Source organism: Dunckerocampus dactyliophorus, chromosome 1, assembly GCF_027744805.1.
Source record: "Dunckerocampus dactyliophorus isolate RoL2022-P2 chromosome 1, RoL_Ddac_1.1, whole genome shotgun sequence".
NCBI lineage: Eukaryota > Metazoa > Chordata > Actinopteri > Syngnathiformes > Syngnathidae > Dunckerocampus > Dunckerocampus dactyliophorus.
Genome location: NC_072819.1, coordinates 16,724,031 through 16,748,299, shown reverse-complemented (window position 1 = coordinate 16,748,299; position 24,269 = coordinate 16,724,031). Strand labels below are relative to the sequence as shown.

Here is a 24,269-nt window from a genome sequence, read left to right as displayed (position 1 = left end):
TCACTGCTGTGCTTCAGTGGCACTTTTAATAAAACAGACATCTCATCCTCACAACAGCAATGCCTGGACAGTGGAGGAGGGGGGGGGCAAATGTGGGTTCCCCTCGCTTCATGTCTGATGGTGACAAAACATAAAATATTTTGTTAAAAAGACAAACTCAAATATGAGAGTTTACACTTAAATTGTGTCTTGCTTTCAAATATGTATTTTGTAATACAGAACAGCGATTTTGCTTGCAAAATTACTGGTAATTCTCATATAGTGTTGGGGGTATTTACTAAACTGCAGAGAGCACCGGGCATATACAGTATTAGGGTAAGGCATTCATTAGGAAGCCTTATTTGTATTAGTAATAATAATGAAAAGTATTTTTTCCAAATGGTCTATAAGAGAGGGCACTATTTGAGAAAATATGGTACATCGATTTGTTTTATAATTTTTTTAGGGCTGTGTGTGCATCATATTTTTCATTGACCAAGCTGATGCTTGAGCCCTGTGAATTCTGCCTAGCGGCAAGCAAAATGTTAAGAAAATAAACTAGAATGTACTAGTGTGTGATAATAAAATACAAAGCAAAGAGAACCCAAAGCACAACGATTTTTGCCCCCACCTCCCCTCTCCCTCTCACATATTTACAAGAAATAAAATTACATTCAGTTTTTTCACTATGTAACAAAGCTAATTCAATCTGTGTGTGTGTGTGTGTGTGTGTGTGTGTATGTGTGTGAGACACATGTTTCCGCATCCATCTTTCATTGGTTCCTTCGCTGTAATCCTGGACCCGTCAAGCCAATCATTAGTGAGAAACACGTAATCAAAATCCCCACTGACCCCTTATTTAGAACTATGTACACAAGCAGCAATCTAACATCACAAAAAAACCACCCTGCATTCACGCCCACCCAAAAAGAAAAAACAAACACTGCCCGCATATTACCCTGTTCTAAAAGAGCATGCCGAGTTAAACAATCAACACAGAAAATGTCTCTATACAGAAAAAACACTCTTAAAAATGTTTTTGTTGCCGATCCTCCTCCAGGTGATCACCTCCTTGCGTCAATTTGGGCCCATACAGGGTGGGGTTCCTGTGAGGAAGTAACATTTTCAGAAAGGGGAAGGAGTATTCTCGAAGGGCAGGCTCAGGTTTTTCTTGTTGTTGAGTCAGAGGTGGCGAGGGCTCGGGTGGCCGTTGTGGTAGAGCTTCTGCTTAATGTGCACCATGTTGCCGCTGGAGTCGTCCAGCTGTCGGAGCTGGGCCCGGCGACGCAGCTCTCGGAAGTTACAGAACTGAGGCAGCCACGACCAGGACGGCGTATCTAGAAACGAGAGACAGGCGGAGTCATGGTGCTCCAGTCAGATTTTGTATAAATTCATTGGAAACTTCACCTCAAACATCTCAACAGTCGTACAAGTTGGAAAAAAAAAATCATCATTGTTACACACGTATGTTGCACATCACAGCAGCAACAGAACCAATGTTGTATACCGCTGATGAGTTCATTGTAAACACCAGTATGGCAAGTGTAACACGCATGACTTTCACAAGAATAGCCAACATTTTCAAGTGCATTCAGAGGTGCTGTTGTATACTTTTTGTTAAATACTGTATGCTATCAAACCATTTTTCAACTTCTAAGTACCTAAATATTTTGTCAAATATATAACAACATATTTTAGTTTAGTTTTTAATGATTTTTAATGATCATGATTTGTAGTGCATGAGAAAGTGGAAAGGAAAACCCAGATCTTATTGACCAAATAGTCATTTATGAACAAGCTGTTGCACAACACAGCAGAACCAATGTTGCCATGGCTATAAGGAGCAAACTGCTCAGCCAGCATTAATAGTGCTGATGAGTTCATTGTCAACAACAGTACGGGAATTGTAACACACATGAGCAACAAGGAGCAACATTTTGAAGAGCATGCAGAGGTAGATGTGTTTGTAGATGCTATGTTGAGCAGCAAAATATGTTATCAAACCATTTTCCAAAAGTATGCATATATAACTTCATAGTAAACAACAGTAATGCAAATGTAACAACCAACCAACATTTTAAAGCGCATGCAGAGGTAGAGAAAGCTTCTGGATGCTAATGCTCTGACACTAATTTAAAATTGGTGAAAAATAGCATTGTATGTGACCTTTAAGCCGTGGTTGAGATCTATGCTCTCTGTGAGCACACTGTGTTTTGATTTTAATTTCCATTGTCAAACAGCTGTCATTTACAAATGAAAGTGCTTATCAGCACATCTTCCATGCAGCCTTTTAGTGTGTCAGGAGGGGCAAAAAAATCCAGAATCTTAGGCACTGAGGTTCCAGTCATTTGCGCAGCATAAAAGTGACTTATTGAGCTCACACAGACTTTGGACCGGCTTGGCTGAGATCGTTTAGTCACCGTTTTCATCATTACTCTAATAACATTTAATTCAGGCAAGTACAAGTTAGTGCTCTCACGCTGGCGGGGGTGCACTGTGCTGGATTTATTTCTTCTGATATCACGTCATGGAGATGAAGGTTGGATTTATATTTCAGCCCAGCGGTCAGTGTAATCTTTGTGTCTTTTCGTGAAGGATATGAACTTTGACATGTACTATTACTGATCATAAAAGAACCGCAGTACAATACACAACTGGATACCGTTAAAATGGTACATTGCTGAAAACAAAAGGGTTAAATTATGCCAACTTTTCATGCCTATTACAGCCTTTCATGCCTTGATTCTAAACATGAGTTAAGTTGGAGTGAAACAGTTTGGTAACACTTTACAATAAGGTACACTAAATTATAGTAGTTAATGAGGAACGAACCTACCTAACCCTAACCACTACTCATTAGTTACTCATTAGCTCTTCATTAGTTCCTCCGTAACTACGGTACTCTACTCATTAGTTCCTCATTAGTTCTTCATTAGTTCCTCAGTAACTAGTCTGAATGTATGTGCCTTAGTCATTAGTTCCTCATTAGTTCTTCAGTAAGTACTGTATTTTTGTGTACCTTATTGTAAAGTGTGACCAACAAAAACACTTACTGTAGCTAACAGACTACATACCAGAAAGAAGTACTAGAGGTGTCACAATACACATGTAACCCACCCTGTTTCGCACCTGGCCGCACCGGGGCTCGAACAAAGGACCTTCGTAATGTATCAATATGAGTTTTATATGAAAAAAACAACATTTTAAAGTGTTCCCATAATGCATTTTGGTTGACAAAAACATTTCATTAGCCATTTCATTGGAGGAGCATAGAAAATGCTGCTTCTGTCCACCAGAGTGTCCAGTCAGAGTGTTGTTATACTGGTATATATACTGACCTGCACTGACTCCCAATGGGTTGACAAGGTTGTTGTGAGTACACTAATAGCTCCTGATTGGCTCCTGACAAAGAAAGAGCTATTGTTTCACACGCTATTTAAACAATCAGTAGTAGTTCTGAAGTAAAGGAGATGTCACGTGATTAGAATTTAGCCATAAATTAGCTGCACAGCTGTAAAAGCCACAACGTTCAAAGTTTGAGAAAAAAGTAGCGACTTATACACCGGAATTTACGGTACGTGTATTATAGCGATGCCATAGTTCACAGTCTGATTGGCTTCTGCCTTCACTTTTCTTGCAAGACAGCTTTTCTCTAAACGAGAAATTTCATCACGGTTTAACCTAGCAATATGTCATGACACCCCTATGTTGTGACCAAAAAACATTTTCCGTGAAAATGTACAAATGCATTTTTTGTGACAAAAGTGGTTATTTATTAAATAAAGATTTAAATGTCATTCATTATTTAATGTGACTTTTATTCTATCCTTTTTTGGTTTATTTGAGATGCGGTCTTTAAAATATGCTGCAATTAAATAAGTGTTAGGTTTGGGTTTATTTAAGACACACACTCCAATTAAATATGGGTTAGGATTAAGGTTCATTGAAGACACACACTGCGTTTAAATAAGGCACGGCATCTATTAGGAATAAAAACAGCAGGCCCCCTTGCCTTTAAAGCAACATAGCCACTACTATGAATGTTGATAATAGGGGTGTCACAAAATATCGGGAAATTAAAATGTGACAAGATTTCTCGTTCAGAAAAAAATCATGGGAGTTCACTCTGTGCATTGGTTTCAGTACCTTGGAGCGTTTGCTCCATAAAACAACAGCATGAACGGAGTGATCTCTTTTATCAGTCATTGCAATATATTTTCATTTTCTATGCCGCTTATCCTCATTAGGGTTGCGGGGGTATGCTGGAGCCTATCCCAGCTGACTTGGGGCAGGAGGGTACACCCTGGACTGGTCACCAGCCTATCGCAGGGCACATATGGACAAACAATCATTCCCACTCACATTCATACCTATGGACAATTTAGAAATGCCAGTTAACCGAAAATGCATGTTTTTTTAATGTGGGAGGAAACCGGAGTACCCAGAGAAAACCCATGCACGCACTAGGAGGACATTCCTAGTTGATAAATATAAATAAATAAATAATATGTAAAATAATAAATATAAAGATCTTCCGGGGGGGCTCAGAGTAGAACCCCTGCTCCTTCACATCGAGAGGAGCCTGTTGAGGTGGCTCGGGCATCTCGTCCGCATGCCCAGCCAGGAGAAGGTCCAGGGACAGACCTGGGACACACTTGAGGGATTATGTCTCACAGCTGGCCTGCGATTGCCTTGGTGTCCTCCCGGTGTAACTGGAAGAGGTGGCTTGAGACCGGGAAGTCTGAATTTCCCTACTGAGACTGCTGCCCCCCGTGATCCAGACCCGGATAGACGGAATAAAATGGAATGGAATAATAAATATAAATACAAAATATGAAGAAAATGATTGAAAAATAGCTGCTTAAAATGTATAAAATTTGAAAATAAAATAATATTGCAGCTGTAAAAATAGGTAATATGTAAGATAATTTGATGTAGGTGCGCACACAAAGGCGGGGGCCTGTCAGGTTATAAAGTGAAGGAGGTAGACAGCTAAAGGATAGGAGGGAGGAGGGGTGGCAGCCATGGCACTGAAGTTGAGGGACGGTGTGTGTGTTTGTGTGTGCGTGTTTGCGTGTGTGTGTGCACGTTGGGGAGTTATTTATAGCTGTGAATGGACCATGCTGTCCACAAGGACTGCTCTGAAGGGTATCCAAAGGAAAAGGAGAGCAAACAAAGACTGGAGATGACAATGTATTAGCCAGGAAATTACCATTTAAAATGTGGTATTTGTTGTCATGACATTTACATATAGAAAATGGTCTATAAGTGGAGCGGGAGGAGCCTGAGCATCCCAATGTATGTGCATGTGTGTTTCCCACTTGCCATTCCAGCTGCCCACTCACAATCGCTCTCATTCTATTTTTAGCAGATAGTGGTGTATGTGTGTGTGTGTGTGTGTGTGTGTGTGTGTGTGTGTGTGTGTAAATGGCGGTGGGGGATGTGACAGCACCATCACCCTCACCCCCAATACACACACACGTGCAGTGAAATCCTTCCTCGCACTGTCAGCCTCACCTTCACTCCTCATCTCAGTGAGGCTAAATGAGTGTGAGCAAGCATCAATGTCTCACACACACAAAAGAGGGGCATTCCCTCCCAGTAAAAAAAATAAATACACTTTATAGACTACTCTACAGTATAGGAGTTTACCGTTTTATCCAGCCGCCCATTTCTTATCCTCATTAGGGTCGTGTGGGTATGCTGGAGCCTATCCCAGCTGACTTCGGGCGAGAGGGGGGGCACATATAGACAAACAATCATTCACGCTCACATTCATACCTATGGACAATTTAGAGTCGCCAATTACCCTAATGTTGCATGTTATTGGAATGTGGCAGGAAACTGGAGTATCCGGAGAAAACCCACGCACGCACGGGAAGAACATGCCAACGGAGATTCGAACCCAGGTCTTCCAGATCTCCTGAGTGTGTGGCCAACATGCTAACCACTCGGCCACCATGCAGCGTTTACTGTTTAAATGTAACATATTTTTTAATAGTTTATTTCTGTTTATTTCCACATTTACATTTGTTGTATTCATATTTACTATAATTCTATTGGTTGTAATTAAAATCATTTGTATTTTTTAATTGTTGAGATGGGTGTCAATAAATAAAATGTATTGATATTTTTCTCACTGTTGAGTTTATAAGGCGACCTTGAGCGTCCCTACTACAATTAAAAGGTATTATTATCATTAATATAATCATTAGTAGTCGTAGTATTGTTTGGATTTGTATTGTTCATATTTATTAATTTGTTTACAGAATATATATTATGTAATTTATAGATTTATTATTATTATCGCTGATGTTCAAGAGATTCAAGAGTTTTATTGTCATATGCATAGTAAAACAGGTAGTTCTGCTATGCAATGAAATTCTTGTTCTGTTCATTCTTCCAGAAAAAGAAAGAAAAACACAAGAAAATGAATCAGAACATCAGAAACATAAATATCAGTAAATTAAGCAACAACAACAGAAGAGGCATTAATACAAATAAATAAATAAATAAATAAATAAAGTGCTATGAGTGTGTGCGTGTGTTGCGTGCGGCGTGTGTGAGTGCTTTGTTGAGAAGCCTGATGGCCTGTGGGTAAAAGCTGCTCGCCAGTCTTGTGGTCCTGGACTTCAATGTTGTTGTAATGGTACATGCATGCATGAACTCCATTCCCGGGCCAGGATTGTATAAAGAGACGGACCCGGTGTAAAACCTCAAGCTCCCAACAGGGAAAAGACAAAAGTGATTTTTTAAAAATTAATAGTAGTAGTATTCATTTAAGTGACATCATGTTTTCTTTAATAAGACTGCAAGATATTTTTATTTAGTTTGATAGATATAGCTATCTGTTTGCGAGGATTATGTTCTGAGAACACCAGCAAGTCATTTAGACACTCATAAAAATGTCTATTTTTGACTAACAACTCGCCCCTCTGCTCCAAACCCTCCTGCTAGCTTGACGATTTCGGATTCGCACCGGATTAAATTCAGCTCCAGAATCCTCCCCATTTTATTGCCATTGTTCGCTCATGACAAAGGAAGCTAACAAGCTATATGCAAGGAAGCACAACCCCACAATTGAAATTATAAAAGGTATAGGTATTCACCACTAATGAATGACAATGAAAAAAATGAATCAGAGTCATGGTCTACCTTTTATCCTGGTCGTCAGGCCAGCGCCACAACTGCACTTTTTTTGTTGTGGCGCCACCTACATCTCCCTCTCAAGTGGCTTATGATGGTATGCGGCTGCACTGCTCCGCACTACATAACCTACACTGCTTGCCACTTACGATCATATACTGTATTAACTTGTGTTCCCCCCAAGACAGGTTTTGAGGCTGTCTTCTAAGAAAGTTGACTGTAGAGGCTAATGCTTCTGTAGCCAAACAAACAGGGTGCCGCCATTATTACCGATTTAGGGTGAACGAGATGTGTTTTCTGTGGAAAAAAATTGCCTATTTTTTAAGGGAAAAAATGGTGAAAATTTTTTGGACCAAAAATACACACATTTTCAGGGGGCCAATGCTGAATTGCGACTATGCGGGGATCCACCGCGATTAACGTGCACACATCCTGTTTGACCCTCGGCCAACGTCGTAGTTTGAGGAAGCAGAGGTAACTGTGGAATCACAAGCGGGAACAAATACTGAGCAGAACTTGATAAAGAAAAGGGTATTTTGACTGGTACCTTTGTATCTACTGTCGCTGTGATTGAATTATCACGGATTACGTTGCCTGCCAGAGAAACGAGAAATTACTGGAGCACTGCCAGTATTTTTTTATTGTCATTTATGCACTGGTATCTTGGCATACAAGGGTCACAATTACGTCTCACATTATTTCTCCTTGGGCATTTTTAGGAGGCACATATGAGACACATTTTTTTTGACAAAATAGGAACTAAAATAAGGCTGAGTTGAGAATCTCAAAATTGTCTTTTGAGCTGTAGAAGAGCAAACTTTGAGCAGTAAAATTTTCCTCTGGGAACTAACGATTGTTTCTTAGATGCAAGCCCGTCTCGGCTGATTTTTTGCTTTGAACATGCAAGCTAAAATTTGGGTTACGAGCTGCTATTTAATGGCAGGCATAGCCGAGGACAGCTATTTGGGGGTTTGTGTCAATGAGACATGGCTGAATTGGAGAATGGTTGTGTACCACAAATATGCACATTAGCACTCAATAAGGTCAGCCAGTCTTACCTTTATGCATTCCCACATAATATCGGCATTTGGGACCAAATATGAGGTGAAAGAAAAAGGGTAAAATACAGTATACTAGTCTATCTGTACAGCATTGGAGAGCTTTAGAAGGTGCATTCAAGGACCGTCAAACAAAGTAGGAGAAATTGCCGCTCACATTCAACATTCAAAAACTGTGGGATTTCTAAATGTATATTATTTTTTGAATAAAATAATGGCCCATACTTCCAAAATTGATATCCCTTTACATAAAATTGTAGGTAGTTATTGTAGTAGTTGCGTATCAAATCATTTAGATAAAAACCTACCTGCAATTAAATGTGATTAATTATGAGTTTACTATGGGCAAAAATGTGATTAATCACGATCAAATATCGTTAATCAATTGACAGTGTCATGCTCCGCAGGACAGGAAGGGTGACTTCCTGCCTGTTGCTTTTATTTTGTGTGGTGTACTTCCTGCCGAGTGTGGTATGCAGCCTCTTCACCTCAGTGAATCTCTGCGGAGCTGTTGACAATCACAATTTGTTGGATTCATAAGTTCATAAGTTGGCTCATTGGCTCGGTTCTCCTTGCCTCTGCTGTCACCTAAACTGTTTCCGTACCTCTTGCTACTGCCCGTTATGTTTTTTTGCCTTTCCCTCTGTCGCTTTATGTTACCTGCATACTGTACCTGCCTGGGGTCCAGCATTCTACAGCCACTCCGTTTCATCACAGAATGCGCCAGCGGAGACATCCCATCTATATTCTATACCGCTTATCGTCACTAGGGTCGCGGATATGCTCTAGCATATACCAGCTGACTACGGGCGAGAGGCGGGGTACACCCTGGACTGGTTGCTAGACAAACAATCGTTCATACTCATACATACTTAGGGACAATTTAGAGTCTCCAATTAACCTAACGTGCATGTTTTTGGAATGTGGGAGGAAACCGGAGTACCCGGAACACGCAACATGTAAACTCCACATGTAGATGCCCAACGGAGATTCAAACCCAGATCTTCCCAATCTCCTGATTGTGTGGCCAACATGCTAACCACTAGGCCACCGTGTGTCCGTAAAGACATCCGGTGGACATTTTTTTTTGGAATGGGCCGCTCAATACCAGCGTATGCAGCATGACCATGAGGCACCTGGTGGTCTCCTGGAGCGCCTCAGGGGGTTCAGGGCACAGATTGCACAGACATGTGGATCTGCTGGTTCCCATTCCCTTCTACAGCCCCTTCGCCACTTGTCTGGGTCATCTGGGGACATCTGGGATCCGTCCATTGAAGAGGGGGCTAGTGCTCCAGCCGTGGCAACTGTGCGCGCTAGGGAAAGTCTTCACCTGCTGCAGCTCTACGTTCTGCCGAGGGCAAGTCTTCACCTGATCCCGCCCTCTAGGATGACCGTCCGACCGTCCAGCTCCTGCATTGCGGACCTGTCCGCCCCAGTCGTCTCCAACTCTGGCTCCGCAAACCTGGCCACGCCAGCCGCCCACAGTTCCTGCGGGAGAAGCAGCAAGTCCTTGCCAGTCAGTCACCGGCGACCCTCCGCCGTTCCTCTCTCCAACCACCCTGGATTTTCCTGGACGGTGGAACGTCTGGTATCCCTTGGGTGGGAGGGTGACTTCCTGTCTGGGGTTTTTATTTTTGGTGTACTTCCTGCCGAGTGTGGTAGGCAGCCGCTTCACCTCAGTGGGTCTCTGCGTGACTGTTGGCAATCGCAGTTAGTTGGATTCATAAGCCCAGCATTGTTCCATGAATGGCGCTGGTCCACTGCCTCGGTTTTCCTCGCCTGTGCTCTCACTTAAACTGTTTCCTTACCTCTTTCTACTGCCCAAGATTTCTCATTGTTTTTTTTTTTTTCAAAGAGCTTTTCCCTCTGTTTTTGTTACCTGTATCCTGCACTACCGTGAGTAGCTCCCTGATCATGTTAAATACTGTAAAGGACTTTTAACTGCACGCTGCATCTGTCTGTGCATACCGGGGGTCCAGCATTCGACAGTCACTCCTTTTCGTGACAGACAGCTCGAGTATGTACATATTAATGTATGTGTGAGTTTAAATTACATATTTTCTTTTATAGAAATGCAAGGACTATTTTTTCTTTAATTAAATTAATGCTTGTTTTATAGTATTTATTTATTTAATTATTTTAGATTTTTAATTATATGCATATTTTTAAACAGTTGATATTTTTCATGATCTGTTTTTAATAGCTACAGGTTTTACATCTGTAGGAATGATTTTATTTACTGTAATTTGATAAATACGTGTTATTTTTTTTATTTATGTGATATACCACACAGTGGTTTAGTGGTTAGCATGTTGGCTGCACAGTCTAGAGACTGAGGGTTGGACTCTCCATTTGGACATCTCTATGTGGAGTTTGCATGTTCTCCACCTGTGTGGGTTTTCTCTGGGTAGTCCAGCTTCCTCTCCAGTCCAAAAATGAGCTGCAGACTCTAAATGGTGTGAATGGTTGTCTATATTTGGCGTATGATTGGCTGGCGACCAGTCCATGTAGTAGCATGGCATAGGCTCCAGCTTACCTGTGACCCTAGTGAGAAGAAGTGGTATAGAAAATAGATGGCTATAACATACATAATTTAAATTACATTATTTTTTCTAGGAATGCAAGGATCTTAGCCTGTGTGACAGTTTAGTTTGTTTCCACTTTTATGCCTTAGTTTCTGTTAAGCCTTTATTTTGTAGTACTTCCCGTTTTGCCGTGTTTTGTTTGCCTGCTTTGCGTTTCTGTTCCAACACACCTGCCTTTCATTTGTGGGTGATTATTTACTTCAGCCGTTGGCGTCGCTCGGGTATTCGAGCATTATAGAAAATGGATGGATGGATTATTATTGTCACCGCTCTTGTGTGGGTTTCTGCCGCTGCATAGCAGCTTTAATAATTAAAGACTTTTACGTGCACTTTGGGTCCTGCTATCTGCATACTGGGGTTGGCGCCACAACTCCACAATGCCAAGATGTGACAGACTATTTGGTATTTAATTTCATTAATGCTATTTTCTTATACGTTAATGCTTACTTTTCTAGTGTTTATTTAATATAATTAAAGCTTGTTTTTTAGTTTTATTTTATTTTCTGTATAGATTTTTAATTATATATATTTTTAGATCATTTACATTTTAAATTTTGTTCTTGTTTTAAATGTGTCTGCGTAAAGGTTATTCATTGATAAGGATGAAAGTGTTTTGAGTTGTTTTTTCACAAATACTGTAAAGCGTTTATTCTTTTATAAAGCAAATTTCCTCTCTAAGAAAAAACATATTAGTTTTTCATCATCTCATCAGGCCTGAGAGGTTTTACTACACATGTCACACATCACCAACTTTGGTGTTATCCTTAAAAACAACTAAAAACTGCTCAATCCACAAGAATCCCATGCCAATTTGTGCCAAAAGACTGACTATAGTTTCCAAATTTGGATGTGAGCAGATGGCGTTGAAACAGCACATATAAGGAACATCCTGGATGTTGTTTTATCCAGTTCAGTGGCTGTTGTGTAATCACTTCACATTTTCATTTATCATGAAGCAGATATCAAAAAGAGGCCATTTATCACACTTGCTTTGACTTAAACACGTGATGTGTGTGACAGAATAATGACAATAACTGAAGATGGTGTACCTAATGCCGTGGTTAGTGGGTGTATATTAGGAATATTCCAAAGTGAGACGCTGCTCTCAAAGTGTCACAGGAGCAATATCACAGCTGACAAGGTTGTTCACATGAGCGATCAATTGTTTTGACAGCAGATAATCAACAGAAAGATAAAACGTGGGGTCATGTTGTGCGTGTGCTTGTGAGTTCGTGTGCGTGTGTGTGTGTGTGTGTGCTAAGTGTAGTATCATCACTTCAAAAAAAAGGAAAAACTATGTCTGACGTTTGCTTTGCTTTTTAGACCAGCGCTGTTCAAATAAATTGTTCAATCATACGATTTGACCTGACTTAGTTTTTACACTGAATGCCCTTCTTGACACAACGCTCCCATTTATCCGGGCTTGGGACCGGCACTGGACATCTCCAGTGGTTGGGCGTTGGGACCCTAGCCGGGAAAAGCCCCACCCCATCTGCACAAAAGGCAGCAGCGTGTACCATCACACCACCAGTGTGACTTTTAATCCTTCACTTTTATTCTTATTTTGTATATAATGTCAATGCAAGTCATGTCTTCAAATATTTACGACACCAAATAGGAAATATAGTCAAAGATCCTTGATATGACAGGAGCACTCTACTGTTTTTAAGCTTCTGCAAACACAAGTCAAAGATCCTAAATATGACAGGAGTGCTTTGTCGTTTTTAAGGACCGACCACTAGTCATAGATCCTCTCCTATGTGACAGGAATGCTCTGCTACCGACTGCAAAAATGACAGTCAAATAACCTCTACATGACAGGAGAACCTACTGCAAAAACTCAAGTTAAGATCCTCTATATCAGGGGTTCCCAACCACCAGGCCACAGCCCGATACGGTGGGCAAAAAGCTTTCAGGTACAATGATAAAAAAAAAATACACTTAAAAAAATTAGGGCTGTCAAAAATAGCGCGTTAACGGCGGTATCTAATATATTTCATTAATTGTGTTACATTTTTTAGCATAATTAACGCACACGCATCATGGCAAGCCACGGCTCCCCACAGAGTCACACAGTGTCAGATGCTGTTTTATAATTATTCTTACCTGAACACATCAACAGCAGTGCAATCCAACACCATATATGTATCTCCTACGGTAACACTTTATACTGTAATAAGGTACACAAAACTACAGTAGTTAATGAGGAACGACCCTACCTAACCCTAACCACTACTCATTAGTTAGACATTAGTTCCTCAGTAACTACTCTAAATTTATGTGCCTTAGTTCCTCAGTAACTACTTTACTCATTAGTTCCTCATTAGTTCTTCATTAGTTCCTCAGTAAGTAGTCTAAATATATGTGCCTTAGTCATTAGTTCCGCATTAGTTCTTCATTAGTTCCTCACTAACTACTGTATTTTTGTGTACCTTATTGTAAAGTGTGACCTCTCCTACTCCAAACAAACACATCTCGAGTCCATTTATTGCAACAACACTTCCTCATTGTCACGAGACAGACCGCGAGATGCATTCACGGACACGCCAAACATCACAACAACGTCTTTATCATGCGTATATGGGTGGTCTAAATAAACAGAAATGCAATGAAAATCAGTAAGTGGATATTCTTATCACTCACTTTGTAACTCCTAATGTGGAAGTACAATTTGCTGCATTTAAGTGTGCTGGGAAATCCCATAAAATTCACTCAAAACACGTGATTTCAACTGAAATGACGTAGTACCTTTGAACGCCACTCCTCATTGCTCATAATTACACAGTTAAAGTCTGATTCAAATATTCTGCTATTAAAGAAACCAGTGTTAGGTCATTAGATTTTCAGACATGTGTGCCATCTCTTAACTTGGTGCTAATTTGGTGCTGCTAATACATACAAATATACAGTATATCTAATCCTGCCCTGTGATTTCAATAAAATACAGTAAAAATGGGTATATTTCAGACATAATAATGGTTGAATTTATTTTGAACATGCATTAAAGTTACATTAGAATACATCACATAGTACAATTCACACTTCCACATGTCCAAAAAGGAGTAGGAAGAAGCAAAGCTTATTTAATCCTACCCCCCGTTAATGCAATACATTTGTTCACTTCCTGTGTTCCAAATGTACTCTTCGCTAGTTTAAAATACATAGGAAAATGATATGGTAATATTATAATATGATAAGGTAATATAAGGTAACATGGTGTGACATGGTGATTAATCATGATTAATTCATTTTTAAGGACATACTGCAGAAACACTAGTCAAAGATTTGCAGATAAACAAGCCAAATCTCAACTTATGTGACCAGAGCACTCTGCTGTTTTTTAACACCTACTACAAGTCACAAGTCAAAGATCCTCTATGTAACAGGAGCAGGCTGCTGTTTTTAGGGACCTACTGCAAAAATGCGAGTTAAAGATCCTCTACATCAGGGGTCCCCAACCAAACGGGAACTGGTCTCTGGGCGGGGCCGAACCGAGCCCCGGGAAACTTTCAGGTGCAATGATTAAAAAAAAAACACAAAAAGGACATTTGTAAATAACTACAGTACATTGAATTTTATGTAAATGCAATTTTTGAACTATTTAATTGTATTTATTTTATTTAAAAAATAACAGTTACAAATCCCATCGTTTTTGCATGTTTATGTTGTTTGTTGCGAGCATCCACTTTGTTCAACAGTCCTTGAACGCACCATTGTCCCTGTGCTCACATTATTCCACACTGCACAGACAGACTACTGTGCTGTATTTTCCCAGTTTTTTTCACCTCACATCTGGTCCCAAATGTTGATTATATGTGGTAATGCATAAAGGTTGACGTTATTGAGCGCTAATGTGCATATTTGTTGGTGCACAATCTCAAGTGAATTCATGCTAGCACACTGCCTGTTACACACATCAAACAACAACATAATAATCTTCTCTCTGAAAAAAAAAAAAAAAACAGGCTCGTACTGTTGATTGGTGGGTCTGTATTCATTTTGTGCTTTTAATTTGATGTTGTTACTAATTTTACCACTGCTCTAAATAACAGAAGTGCTCTGCTGTTTTTATGATATATTGTAAAAAGCTTCTATATGACAGGCATGCTTTGGTGTTTTTTAAAACTTATTGCAAAAATGCTGATCAAAGATCCTCTATGAAACAGAAGAGCTCTGCTGTTTTTAAGGACCTCCTGCAAAAGCACACGTCAAAATCCTTAATGTGATCAACGCACCCTGATGCTTTTAGGAATTGACAGCAAAAATGTTCATCACTTCCAAGAGTTGAACATAATTTGTGGGCCGCTCTGATGTCATTAATTGCAATTGAATATGGCCAAGTTATACAATGAGAGGAGCTGGTTAAGTTTGCAGATAAGTGTGTAACCATTGTGAGAGATTCAGAGTGCGGATTTACTGGAGGAAAATGTTTGCATTAAACCTTTGGTTTGGTTTCAACATATCAAGCCCAGTTCCGACTGCAAGAAATAACACAGTGACAAAGTATTTCCACGTATGAACGCCGCTGCATGCCTCGATAAGGGCAAGTATGGGAGCCCAAAGGCCTATATAAACTGCATTTTTTAAATTATCGATTTTCATTATAGGGAAAAAAGCAATACCTTTATCAACCGATATTACATTTTTATGCCAATATATATATATCGGGCCAATACTATCGATTGGCCGATATTATCGGACATCCCTAATTGTTTGATACTGCACCTCAGATAAAGGAATGTTTGAATCACAGAATGTGTACTACTGGAGAGTATTCATACCATCAGTTGTCCAGACTCGACCAACACAGAGAAAACAATGACATGGATGGACATAAAAAAAAAAAAACAACCCAGAAGACGTTCAACCGTGGAAAAGCGTGCCAAGGTGGCAGTAAGTAAATTAACATTTTTTTTTACTAGGTATCTTCTACGAATAGAATAAAATAATAATATGGGTTTCATGCCAAAATGCTAGCTAAACAGCGATCGCTGTCACTCGTCTTGTAGCCTATCTTGCAGTCCATCTGTCAGTTTGAGAAAGAAAATCCATATTTTTTTTACTAGATATATTCTCTGAATCTTTGAATAATAATATGGGCCTGTCAATATTCTCATTCATCCAGGTCACTGTATTCCCAGGGCATTGAATTGATCGTAGCTGGACTGTTCATGTCGCCCACTAACTTTTCAGGTCAAGACTCTGCGGTCTAGCTCCACCTCAAAGAGAAAGAGCATTCTTTTGAGGACTAAAATGTACACATTGGGGACAGAGAAGACAGATGGTTTAGAAGAGAAGTGAGCGAAGCCATCTAGGTTAAGGTTGAGAAGCCGCGCCTCCAATAAAACCTGGCATATCTATACCTGGAATATCTACACAGAACCGTTATTCAGACAGAAAGTGACTAGATGCTCTTCTCCCTCTATTCCTCCCCCCTCCCTCCTTATTCGTGGCCTTACTCCTATTCTAGTGTACTCATTCATTTTGTTTCAATATGGCCCCGTATTTTTTTTTTTAATTTATTCATCCTTATTTTTTCGATCTTATTTATTTTACATTTTTGTATTTGTTAGGTATCGTTTGTTGGTTAAATTTAGCAGATGTTACAATTGTACAAACATTGCCTCCATCCATCCATTCATTTTCTATGCCGCTTGTCCTCACTAGGGTCACGGGAATATGCTGGAGCGTATCCCAGCTGACTACAGGGGAGAGGCGGGGTACAACCTGGACTGGTCACCAACCAATCGCATACAGACAACAACCATTCACACTCACATTCATAACTATGGACAATTTAGAGTCTCCAGGTAACCCAACATGCATGTTTTTGGAATGTGGGAGGAAACTGGAGTACCCAAACTCCACAGAGAGATGTCCAGCGTAGATTTGAACCCAGATTTTACAGATCTCCTGACTATATGGTCAATATGGGAACCACTAGGCCACAAACCCACAAACATTGCATTTTATGATGGCCACTGTTTGACGCTGGAGACAATGATTTCAATTTCTTTTATTTCCTATGGAAAAATAACCCAAAGCGCGTCTTACCGTAGTAGCGGCTCGACCTCCAGGCCCTGACGGCGCAGTGCAGGACGCCGTCCAGCCACAGCAAGAGCCAGCTGATGCAGAAGCCCAGCAGCAGGCCCAGCATCAAGTCCATCTCCTGCTTGGTCACACTGTCACTTACAAAGTAGTTCTCAGACGAGTCCACCAGGGAATGGTCCCCGTCGTACGGGATTACGTAGTGGACATGATGTCTGCGGAAAGGGGGACAGACTCCTGTTAGATATAGTGAAGTCTATACTGTACTATGGAGCTTTGTTGTGGTAATAAAACAAAACAAATCAAAACAATATGTGATTAACTGCAGGGTCCAGACTGAAGATCCAAAGTCAGCTGGGATAGGCTCCAGCTTCCCTGTAACCTCTGAGTATATGTGGTATAAAACTGAATACTACTACTTTGACTACTAAAAATAAATATAATAATAATAAAATAAAATAAAATCTGATTGACTGGCGACCAGTTCAGGGTCCAAGCTAATGACCCTAAGTCATTTGGAACAGGCTCCGGCTCCCCTGTGACCCTGAGCAGGATAAGTGGTAGAAAGCTGAATAATAATCATAATAATAATAATCTGTGAATTCTAAAATAAATATTCCTTCAACAAATATTAAATATTCCATAAATATTCCATAAATAAATTACATTTCAACTAAACAACTAAATACAATCATAAAAATAGACTGAGCAATTCTGAGCAATACATATTGCTAAATAAAGCTATATGTATTTACTACTAGAATAACATTTGCTGCAACAACTGACCCCATTGTGCAACACTGACTACGGTTCAGCGACTTCCCTCAAACTCAAAGCTGTACTCCACTGAGGAGCACAGAGTCTTCTTCCAGCCAGTCACTGCACAGACAGAACACACAGCAGGGGGTTGAGCCTCAATGAAGCTACACTAGATGAGTACATGCTGTACTACACTGTCTCCCTATGGGACACTGACCATGTTATACTGTATGTTAGTTTGTTGAGTATCTTGATAAATAGTGGAAACGCCCACTAAAAAGTCCATTAACACAAACAACATGTCTCCATCTAGAATGGCACTCATGTCACTGCCTTAAATGCACACTGAATGCAATTAGGATGCATCTTGGCTCACAGTACTCCACTGCAATCTGAAGATAAATGTGCAAGTAGCTGGAGAGCACAACTCCAACAACGTCCAGCTAATCCTCATTTGGATCATTACCAAATTATGCACTTTGATAGATTATTCACTGCAAAACTGTGAAGTGAAAAGGTAAAAAAAAAAGTAATGGCAAGACAGGACAGGATAAGATGGAATAGGAAGAAAATACCATACCACCCCATGCAATAGGATAAGACAGGACAGAGTAAGATAAGACAAGATACGATACCATAAGGTAGGATAAGAAAGGCCAGGATATGATACAATGCAATGCGATATGATATGATAAGACAGCACAGGACAAGACAGAATAAGACAGGATAGCATAGGATATGCTACAATACGATAAGACAGAACGGGACAAGATGTGACACAACACCATACCATACAGGACAGTATATGATATGATTCAAAATAATATGCTACAATACATCAGGATTGGACAGGAGAGGACAGGATCAGACCAGACCGGACCAAACCGGACTGGACTGAAGACACAATGCAAAAAGTTTGGACAGGACAGGACAGGACAAGATCTGACAGAATACAACAGGACAAGATACAATATGACACGATACAATAGGACAGAACAGGATAAGCTAGGACAGGATGCGAAGCGGAATGACACAATATGACATGACATGACACCACACAACAAGACAAGTCATAATAGGACACCACACAATAATACAGAACAGAATACGATATGACACAAAATGATACGATACAATAAAATAAGACAGGACAGGATACGATACGATAAAACAGGACTGGACTAGACATGACAGGATCTAATGGGATAGAACAAGACAGGACAGGATACAATACTATACCATACCATACAATGCCATATGATACCATACGATAAGACAGGATCGGACTAACGCAATGCCTTGCAATTATCATAAATTCCAGTGTATAAGCCACACCCACTAAATTTTGAGGAAAAACCTTAGATTTGCACATATATAGGTCGCACTGGTGTATAAGCCACACGTGTCCACGTCAAATAAAATGGCATATTGTGGTGCACACAAGTCCGTGAGGACCAGGCACAGGAGCCAATCATGAGCTATGAAAAAGCTTACGATGAGCTTGTCAATTACTTGAAATTGCTTGAAAATTACCGGAGGTCATTACTCAACATAACAGTCTGACTCACGGTGTCATCTTACAAACAACACTAAACTCATCACACAGCAACCTAATACTCAAAATTTATACCTAATAAATATACAAATGTGTACCAATACAAGTTGTACCAATAAAACAACATTTTAAAGTTTTCCATAATGCATTCTGTTTGAGCAAAGCATTTCATTGGAGGACAACCAGCATAGAAAATGGACAGATGGCGCTGCAATGCTGCCTCTGTCCAAAAGCCAGAGGAGCCCAAAGCCCAGAGGGAGGCTGACGTCATTGCAGCACCAGAATACGTTGCTCAGTTGCAATGCATTATGAAAAAACTTCAAAAGAGTTGTTTTTTTTCATTTTAAATTTGTATTGGTACATGTTTGTGTATTTGCCAGGTATACCTTTTGAGTGTTAAGTTGCTGTGTGATGGCTTTAGTGTTCATACTAAGATGACACCGTGAGTCAGACTGTTATTTTGTTATACTGTTATATATAATGACCTCCTGCAATTTCCAATTAGCTGACACGCTTGTCGTGAGTGTACTGATAGCTCGTGATTGGCTCCTGCCAAAGAAAGAGCTACCGTTTCCTCACTGACTTGCGAGCGGCACGGTATTTAAACAATTAGTAGTACTTCTGAAGTAAAGTTGATGTCACGAGATTAGAATTTAGCCATAAATTAGCCACACCGCTGTATAAGCCGCAGGGTTCAAAGTTTAAGAAAAAAGTAGCGGCTTATACACCAGAGTTAACTGTAGATAGGATACGGTATGATACAGACAGATACTGCTAATACTGGTAACTTATACCAACACATTCTTCATGATTCACTGAGAAATCAAGGCAAACATTGATAAATCTCTTTTAAAATGGCAACAAATAGATCATATATGTAGAGCAGGTATCAAGTCGTCACATCACATCAGCACAGTGGAGCAATGGAGGCTGCCAAGTGCAATGACACTGACTGTGTCCTCCAGCCTGACAAGGTGACACCTCCAGAGTCCTTAGGTAGACTGGCTCAGGTCTGCTCCAGTCCAACACCACAACAACTCAACATAAAACTATCTCAACTTATCAGTCTGACTTATCAATCAAAATGTTCACCTTTACAAAAGACAGTAAAGCTCAGTTATGATTGACACTGTCGGAATGTTTTAATGCAACAATATGTTTATTATTGCATTATTTATATTATTGGGTGGGACAAAATATTCATACAGCGATAAAGTATTGATACCCAAGCGTCAAATATCAATATTTTTGTTACATTTTCTAGTACACAAGTTTTTTGAAGCACTTACTGCAAAGAGCCACTTGTTTGACATTAACCGTCTGCTGTTTTTAAGCACCAACTACAAAAAACACAAGTCAAATACTGGATGCTTTTACGTAACAGAAGTGCTGTGTTCTTTTTAAGGACCTACTGTGAAACCAGTAGCCAAGGATCCTCTATATGACAGGAGCGTGCTGCTGTTTTTAATGACGTACAGTACTGTAAAAATGCTGGTCCAAGATCCTGTATATGACAGAAGCGCGTTCCTGTTTTTAAGGACCTGCAAAAACACTCGTCAAAAAATCTCTACATTTCAGCGACAAAAGATAATGCTCAGTTTTGATTGACACTGTCCGAATATATGCTTGTTATTTCTATTATTTGTAGGTACAACATACAGCAATACAGTATTGATACCCGAGCATCAAATATCAATATTTTCATTAAATAAAATTCAAAGTACTCAAAGGGGATTCCACCATTGCCATTGTGTGTCAGTGCATCATGGCTCCTCAAAGTGGCACTTGCAAGCATAAGAGGTTTTGCTTTTTCTTTGGTTTGAAGGGTAGCAGAGCAGTCACCATCACTTGCTATCTTAGTTAAGCTAGACAGTTTTTTTGTTATTACATTGTTTAACTGCTTTTTACTCGTGTGCGTCAATTAAGAATGTTTAAAAAAAAAGAGCCTAGAACAAGACAGGATGCAATATACAATACCATAATATAATATAGGACAGAATACTAAATACGACACAAAAACAATACGACACGACAACAACATATGGTATGATATGATAGGATAGGATACGATACACTCCACAACAGCAGCTGGCGGTGTTCATTCAATGTTGATTCAATTTCCCGCTAATCTTTACTCAAGTTCGCCAACAGGAATACGTGAACACACACCTTCAATTCTTCATCATAAATACTTCTACATATAAGTTTCACTAATGCAAATAGAATGAGCAGAACAATTCATAAGTGAAGCAAGATGTTTGTACATAAAATATATTTTTTTGTAATTGAAGAAATATGTTCTTTTGTATGTGTAAAACATGCTATATTTGTTTCTGAAGCAGGATGTTCGATAGGTATGTTTCCCGAAATGCCTTAAGATCCCAGGAACATCACTGAAGATGTGTCCAGACTAGGCATCAGTAGATGTATGTACACAGCTTATTTGCAAAACAAAATGCATTAGTTTGTGGTTGATGTTTTGTATTTGCAAACCATACTGAGTTTTTTTGTGAGCTGCTGGCCGTGAGTAAAACATGTGTTGTGTCTTTGTGAGATTTTGGCATGATTTTAACTCCATAGGATGCAATGGGGTCTGATTTATTTTTACAGGCTACTATCAGGTTAACTTCTTTTTACACTTGGATGGAGCTAAGTATGTTCCAATGTCTGTACAGTTAATAAAGACCTTATGATGGCTACAGTTTGACCCTGGAACTGCTCATTTCTACATTCCCATTGATTCCTATTGGCTATGCCGCTGCAGTTGATAAAAAGGTTGTGAAAATATCGTATTTGTCATTCAGTGCTCTTTCACTGTCTGCTTCTAATATTCACCTTATTTATATGATGGAGTTAAAATAATAGAAACAGCTGTCAGTTATGATGATGCAGTGCAGAAACCACACACCCCAGCGCAATAATAAACACGTTGCTACATGCACAGCTCAAAGTATCTTTGCAAAGACTGAATTCTGTGATACAGCTCCTGCATAGGAGCTCATTAGCTGGTGTACCTAATGTTTTTCTGACGCTTGTAGCATTTTGCATCAGTCCAGACAGGAAAAAAAGAGGCCAATGTATGCCCTGCAGTATATGACACCCTTACTGTTAATAGCAATGCATTCTAGTGCAGCTGAACTCATAATGAATACATGAATGAGTTCATTGCTGCTGATGCTGATGCTGTAGCCTCATCCACCACCTCCTTTTTAATAGTTATTATTGCAGACAGCTTTATTTTTGCTTTATTCTCGTCTCAAGGCCCGTATGGAGTGTATACACTTGATGCTCACACTCCATCACCTATTTATGGCGCCTCCGACACACACCTTGGCAGGCTGCATGCAGCAAAAGGCTCACAATCGATGCATGCAAAAAAACCCGACCACCACCAGTGCATCTGAAAATAAACGCACCAGCTTTGCACAGCTCCATCGCACCCACACGCACACACACACACAAGAAAAACACCAACCTGCCAGGCCTCTTAATTGGTTGAAGATGGAAATATAGCAGCATGCAAATACACGATTTACCTCCCACAGTTGCAGTGACAGACGCGGTCCTCCCCTCGTAGATGTGGCAGGATGTAGTTGTGAAAGCGATCCAGTAGTGCGTTCATGTCCATTAAACAGGCGATCGCCTGCAAACACACACGTCAGTCAGCTGGGACATGACCAGCAAAAAGGTGCACATTTCTTGAAAAAAAAAACCCTCATTGCTGGAGAATCAAAATTATGAACATAAAATCACAGGGTTAAAAAAATAAAACTAAAACTGAGAAGATTCTTTGGTATGATCCTCCAGAAGATGAGGAGGAGAGAATGAGGATGAAGAGGAGGAGGGGGTGCCTGAAAATGGATTATTTATTTATGATAGAATGTGATTCTACAAGGTTACATTTGCAAAAAAATGTGTGTACATCTAATTAGATTTAGTGGTTTATTCGTGACGTATGTTTGTCTTACCATTACAACTGAGGCACCCAGAATCATAAAAATCATGGTGGTTGTGATCATATGCATCCAAACTTCCAAACTGGCCCACCGCTGGTCCTCTTGGCGGGGACTCTCTCGCTACCCGCGGCGGTGGAGACGCTCCGGCTGGGCTCTGCAGGGCTGTCCCTCCTCCCGGGGGGAGCCGCTCATGGAGCCGCCGCACAGCCCCTGGCTCCCGGTGTACCCCTCCCTTCTACCTCCGGTGTCCTCCTCCCTCTTCAAGCACTAGCAGTGGGGCCCTTTGCCGTCCAACGGCACCCCCTTCCCCGGTGTCAGATAGATGCGAGCCGGTCACCTCCTAATGAGGATGCAAAGGGATCCGAGTCATTTTAGGCTGAATACAGAAATATTCAATAGATATCCTCTAAAAAAAAGGCATCTCATTCGATCCGGGATTATTCCACCTCAGTACCGGCAAATTCTGTCTTCCATGCGGCCAAAAACGCTCACTTTCCCCCAGGATAGACGCGTCAAAGACCTGCACCTTTTCTTTTCATTGACATGGGAGGGGAGGTGGAGTTAGACCCACCCTGCATCCCGAGTCCCGGCCGCTTCAAGAAGCATCACAACCCGAAGATACATGACGAGACTATCCCATCCTGGCTAGAACCCCCCAACAGCATTAGCAGCTAAGCTTAAAGACCAAGACCAGTACCCACGACGGTGTGCGCGGGCGCCACTGCTTGGTAGGGGGTGGGAGGATCGATACAAATATTGATAGAATCGATACCAAATGTAGTATCATTGTCGGTTAGATACTAGCGTCATGAGAACCACATTTTTCAGTTCACTTCTAGGTTTATTTTCACAAATATGTGTTTTTCGTTGAGTTGTTTATATTGTTATATTATTAATATTGTTATATTTTTATATTGTTTATTGGAAGCCCTTGGACACGGGAGAACCGTGGTTTAAAAAAACCTTAATTTGCTCAAACATTCTTTGGATTAAATGGAAATAACTAATATGTTGTTGCTATTGATCAATTGTCTTATATTAATAGTGTTATATTTATATATTGTTAAGTTGTTCACAAATAAGTTTGTTGATTACAATTTTTAAAAATGTTTTATTTTGATTATAATTATGGTCAGCAAATTAAAGGCAACAATTATTCAATGATCTTGACTAAGTATCAGCA

The 24,269-nt window shown here is 40.1% G+C and overlaps 1 protein-coding gene across 1 annotated transcript; it reads right to left on the bottom strand.

Annotated features, from left to right (window-relative positions):
- On the bottom strand, nucleotides 1-23,784 carry tmem240a (transmembrane protein 240a). The gene is made up of 4 exons (XM_054798331.1): nucleotides 23,099-23,784; nucleotides 22,667-22,773; nucleotides 16,823-17,031; nucleotides 1-1,316 (listed from the first exon to the last, which is right to left on the bottom strand). The coding sequence occupies exons 1-4, from the start codon at nucleotides 23,153-23,155 to the stop codon at nucleotides 1,162-1,164; spliced, it is 528 nt and encodes a 175-aa protein (XP_054654306.1). The 5' UTR covers nucleotides 23,156-23,784; the 3' UTR covers nucleotides 1-1,161.
- Nucleotides 23,785-24,269: the final 485 nt, after the last annotated feature.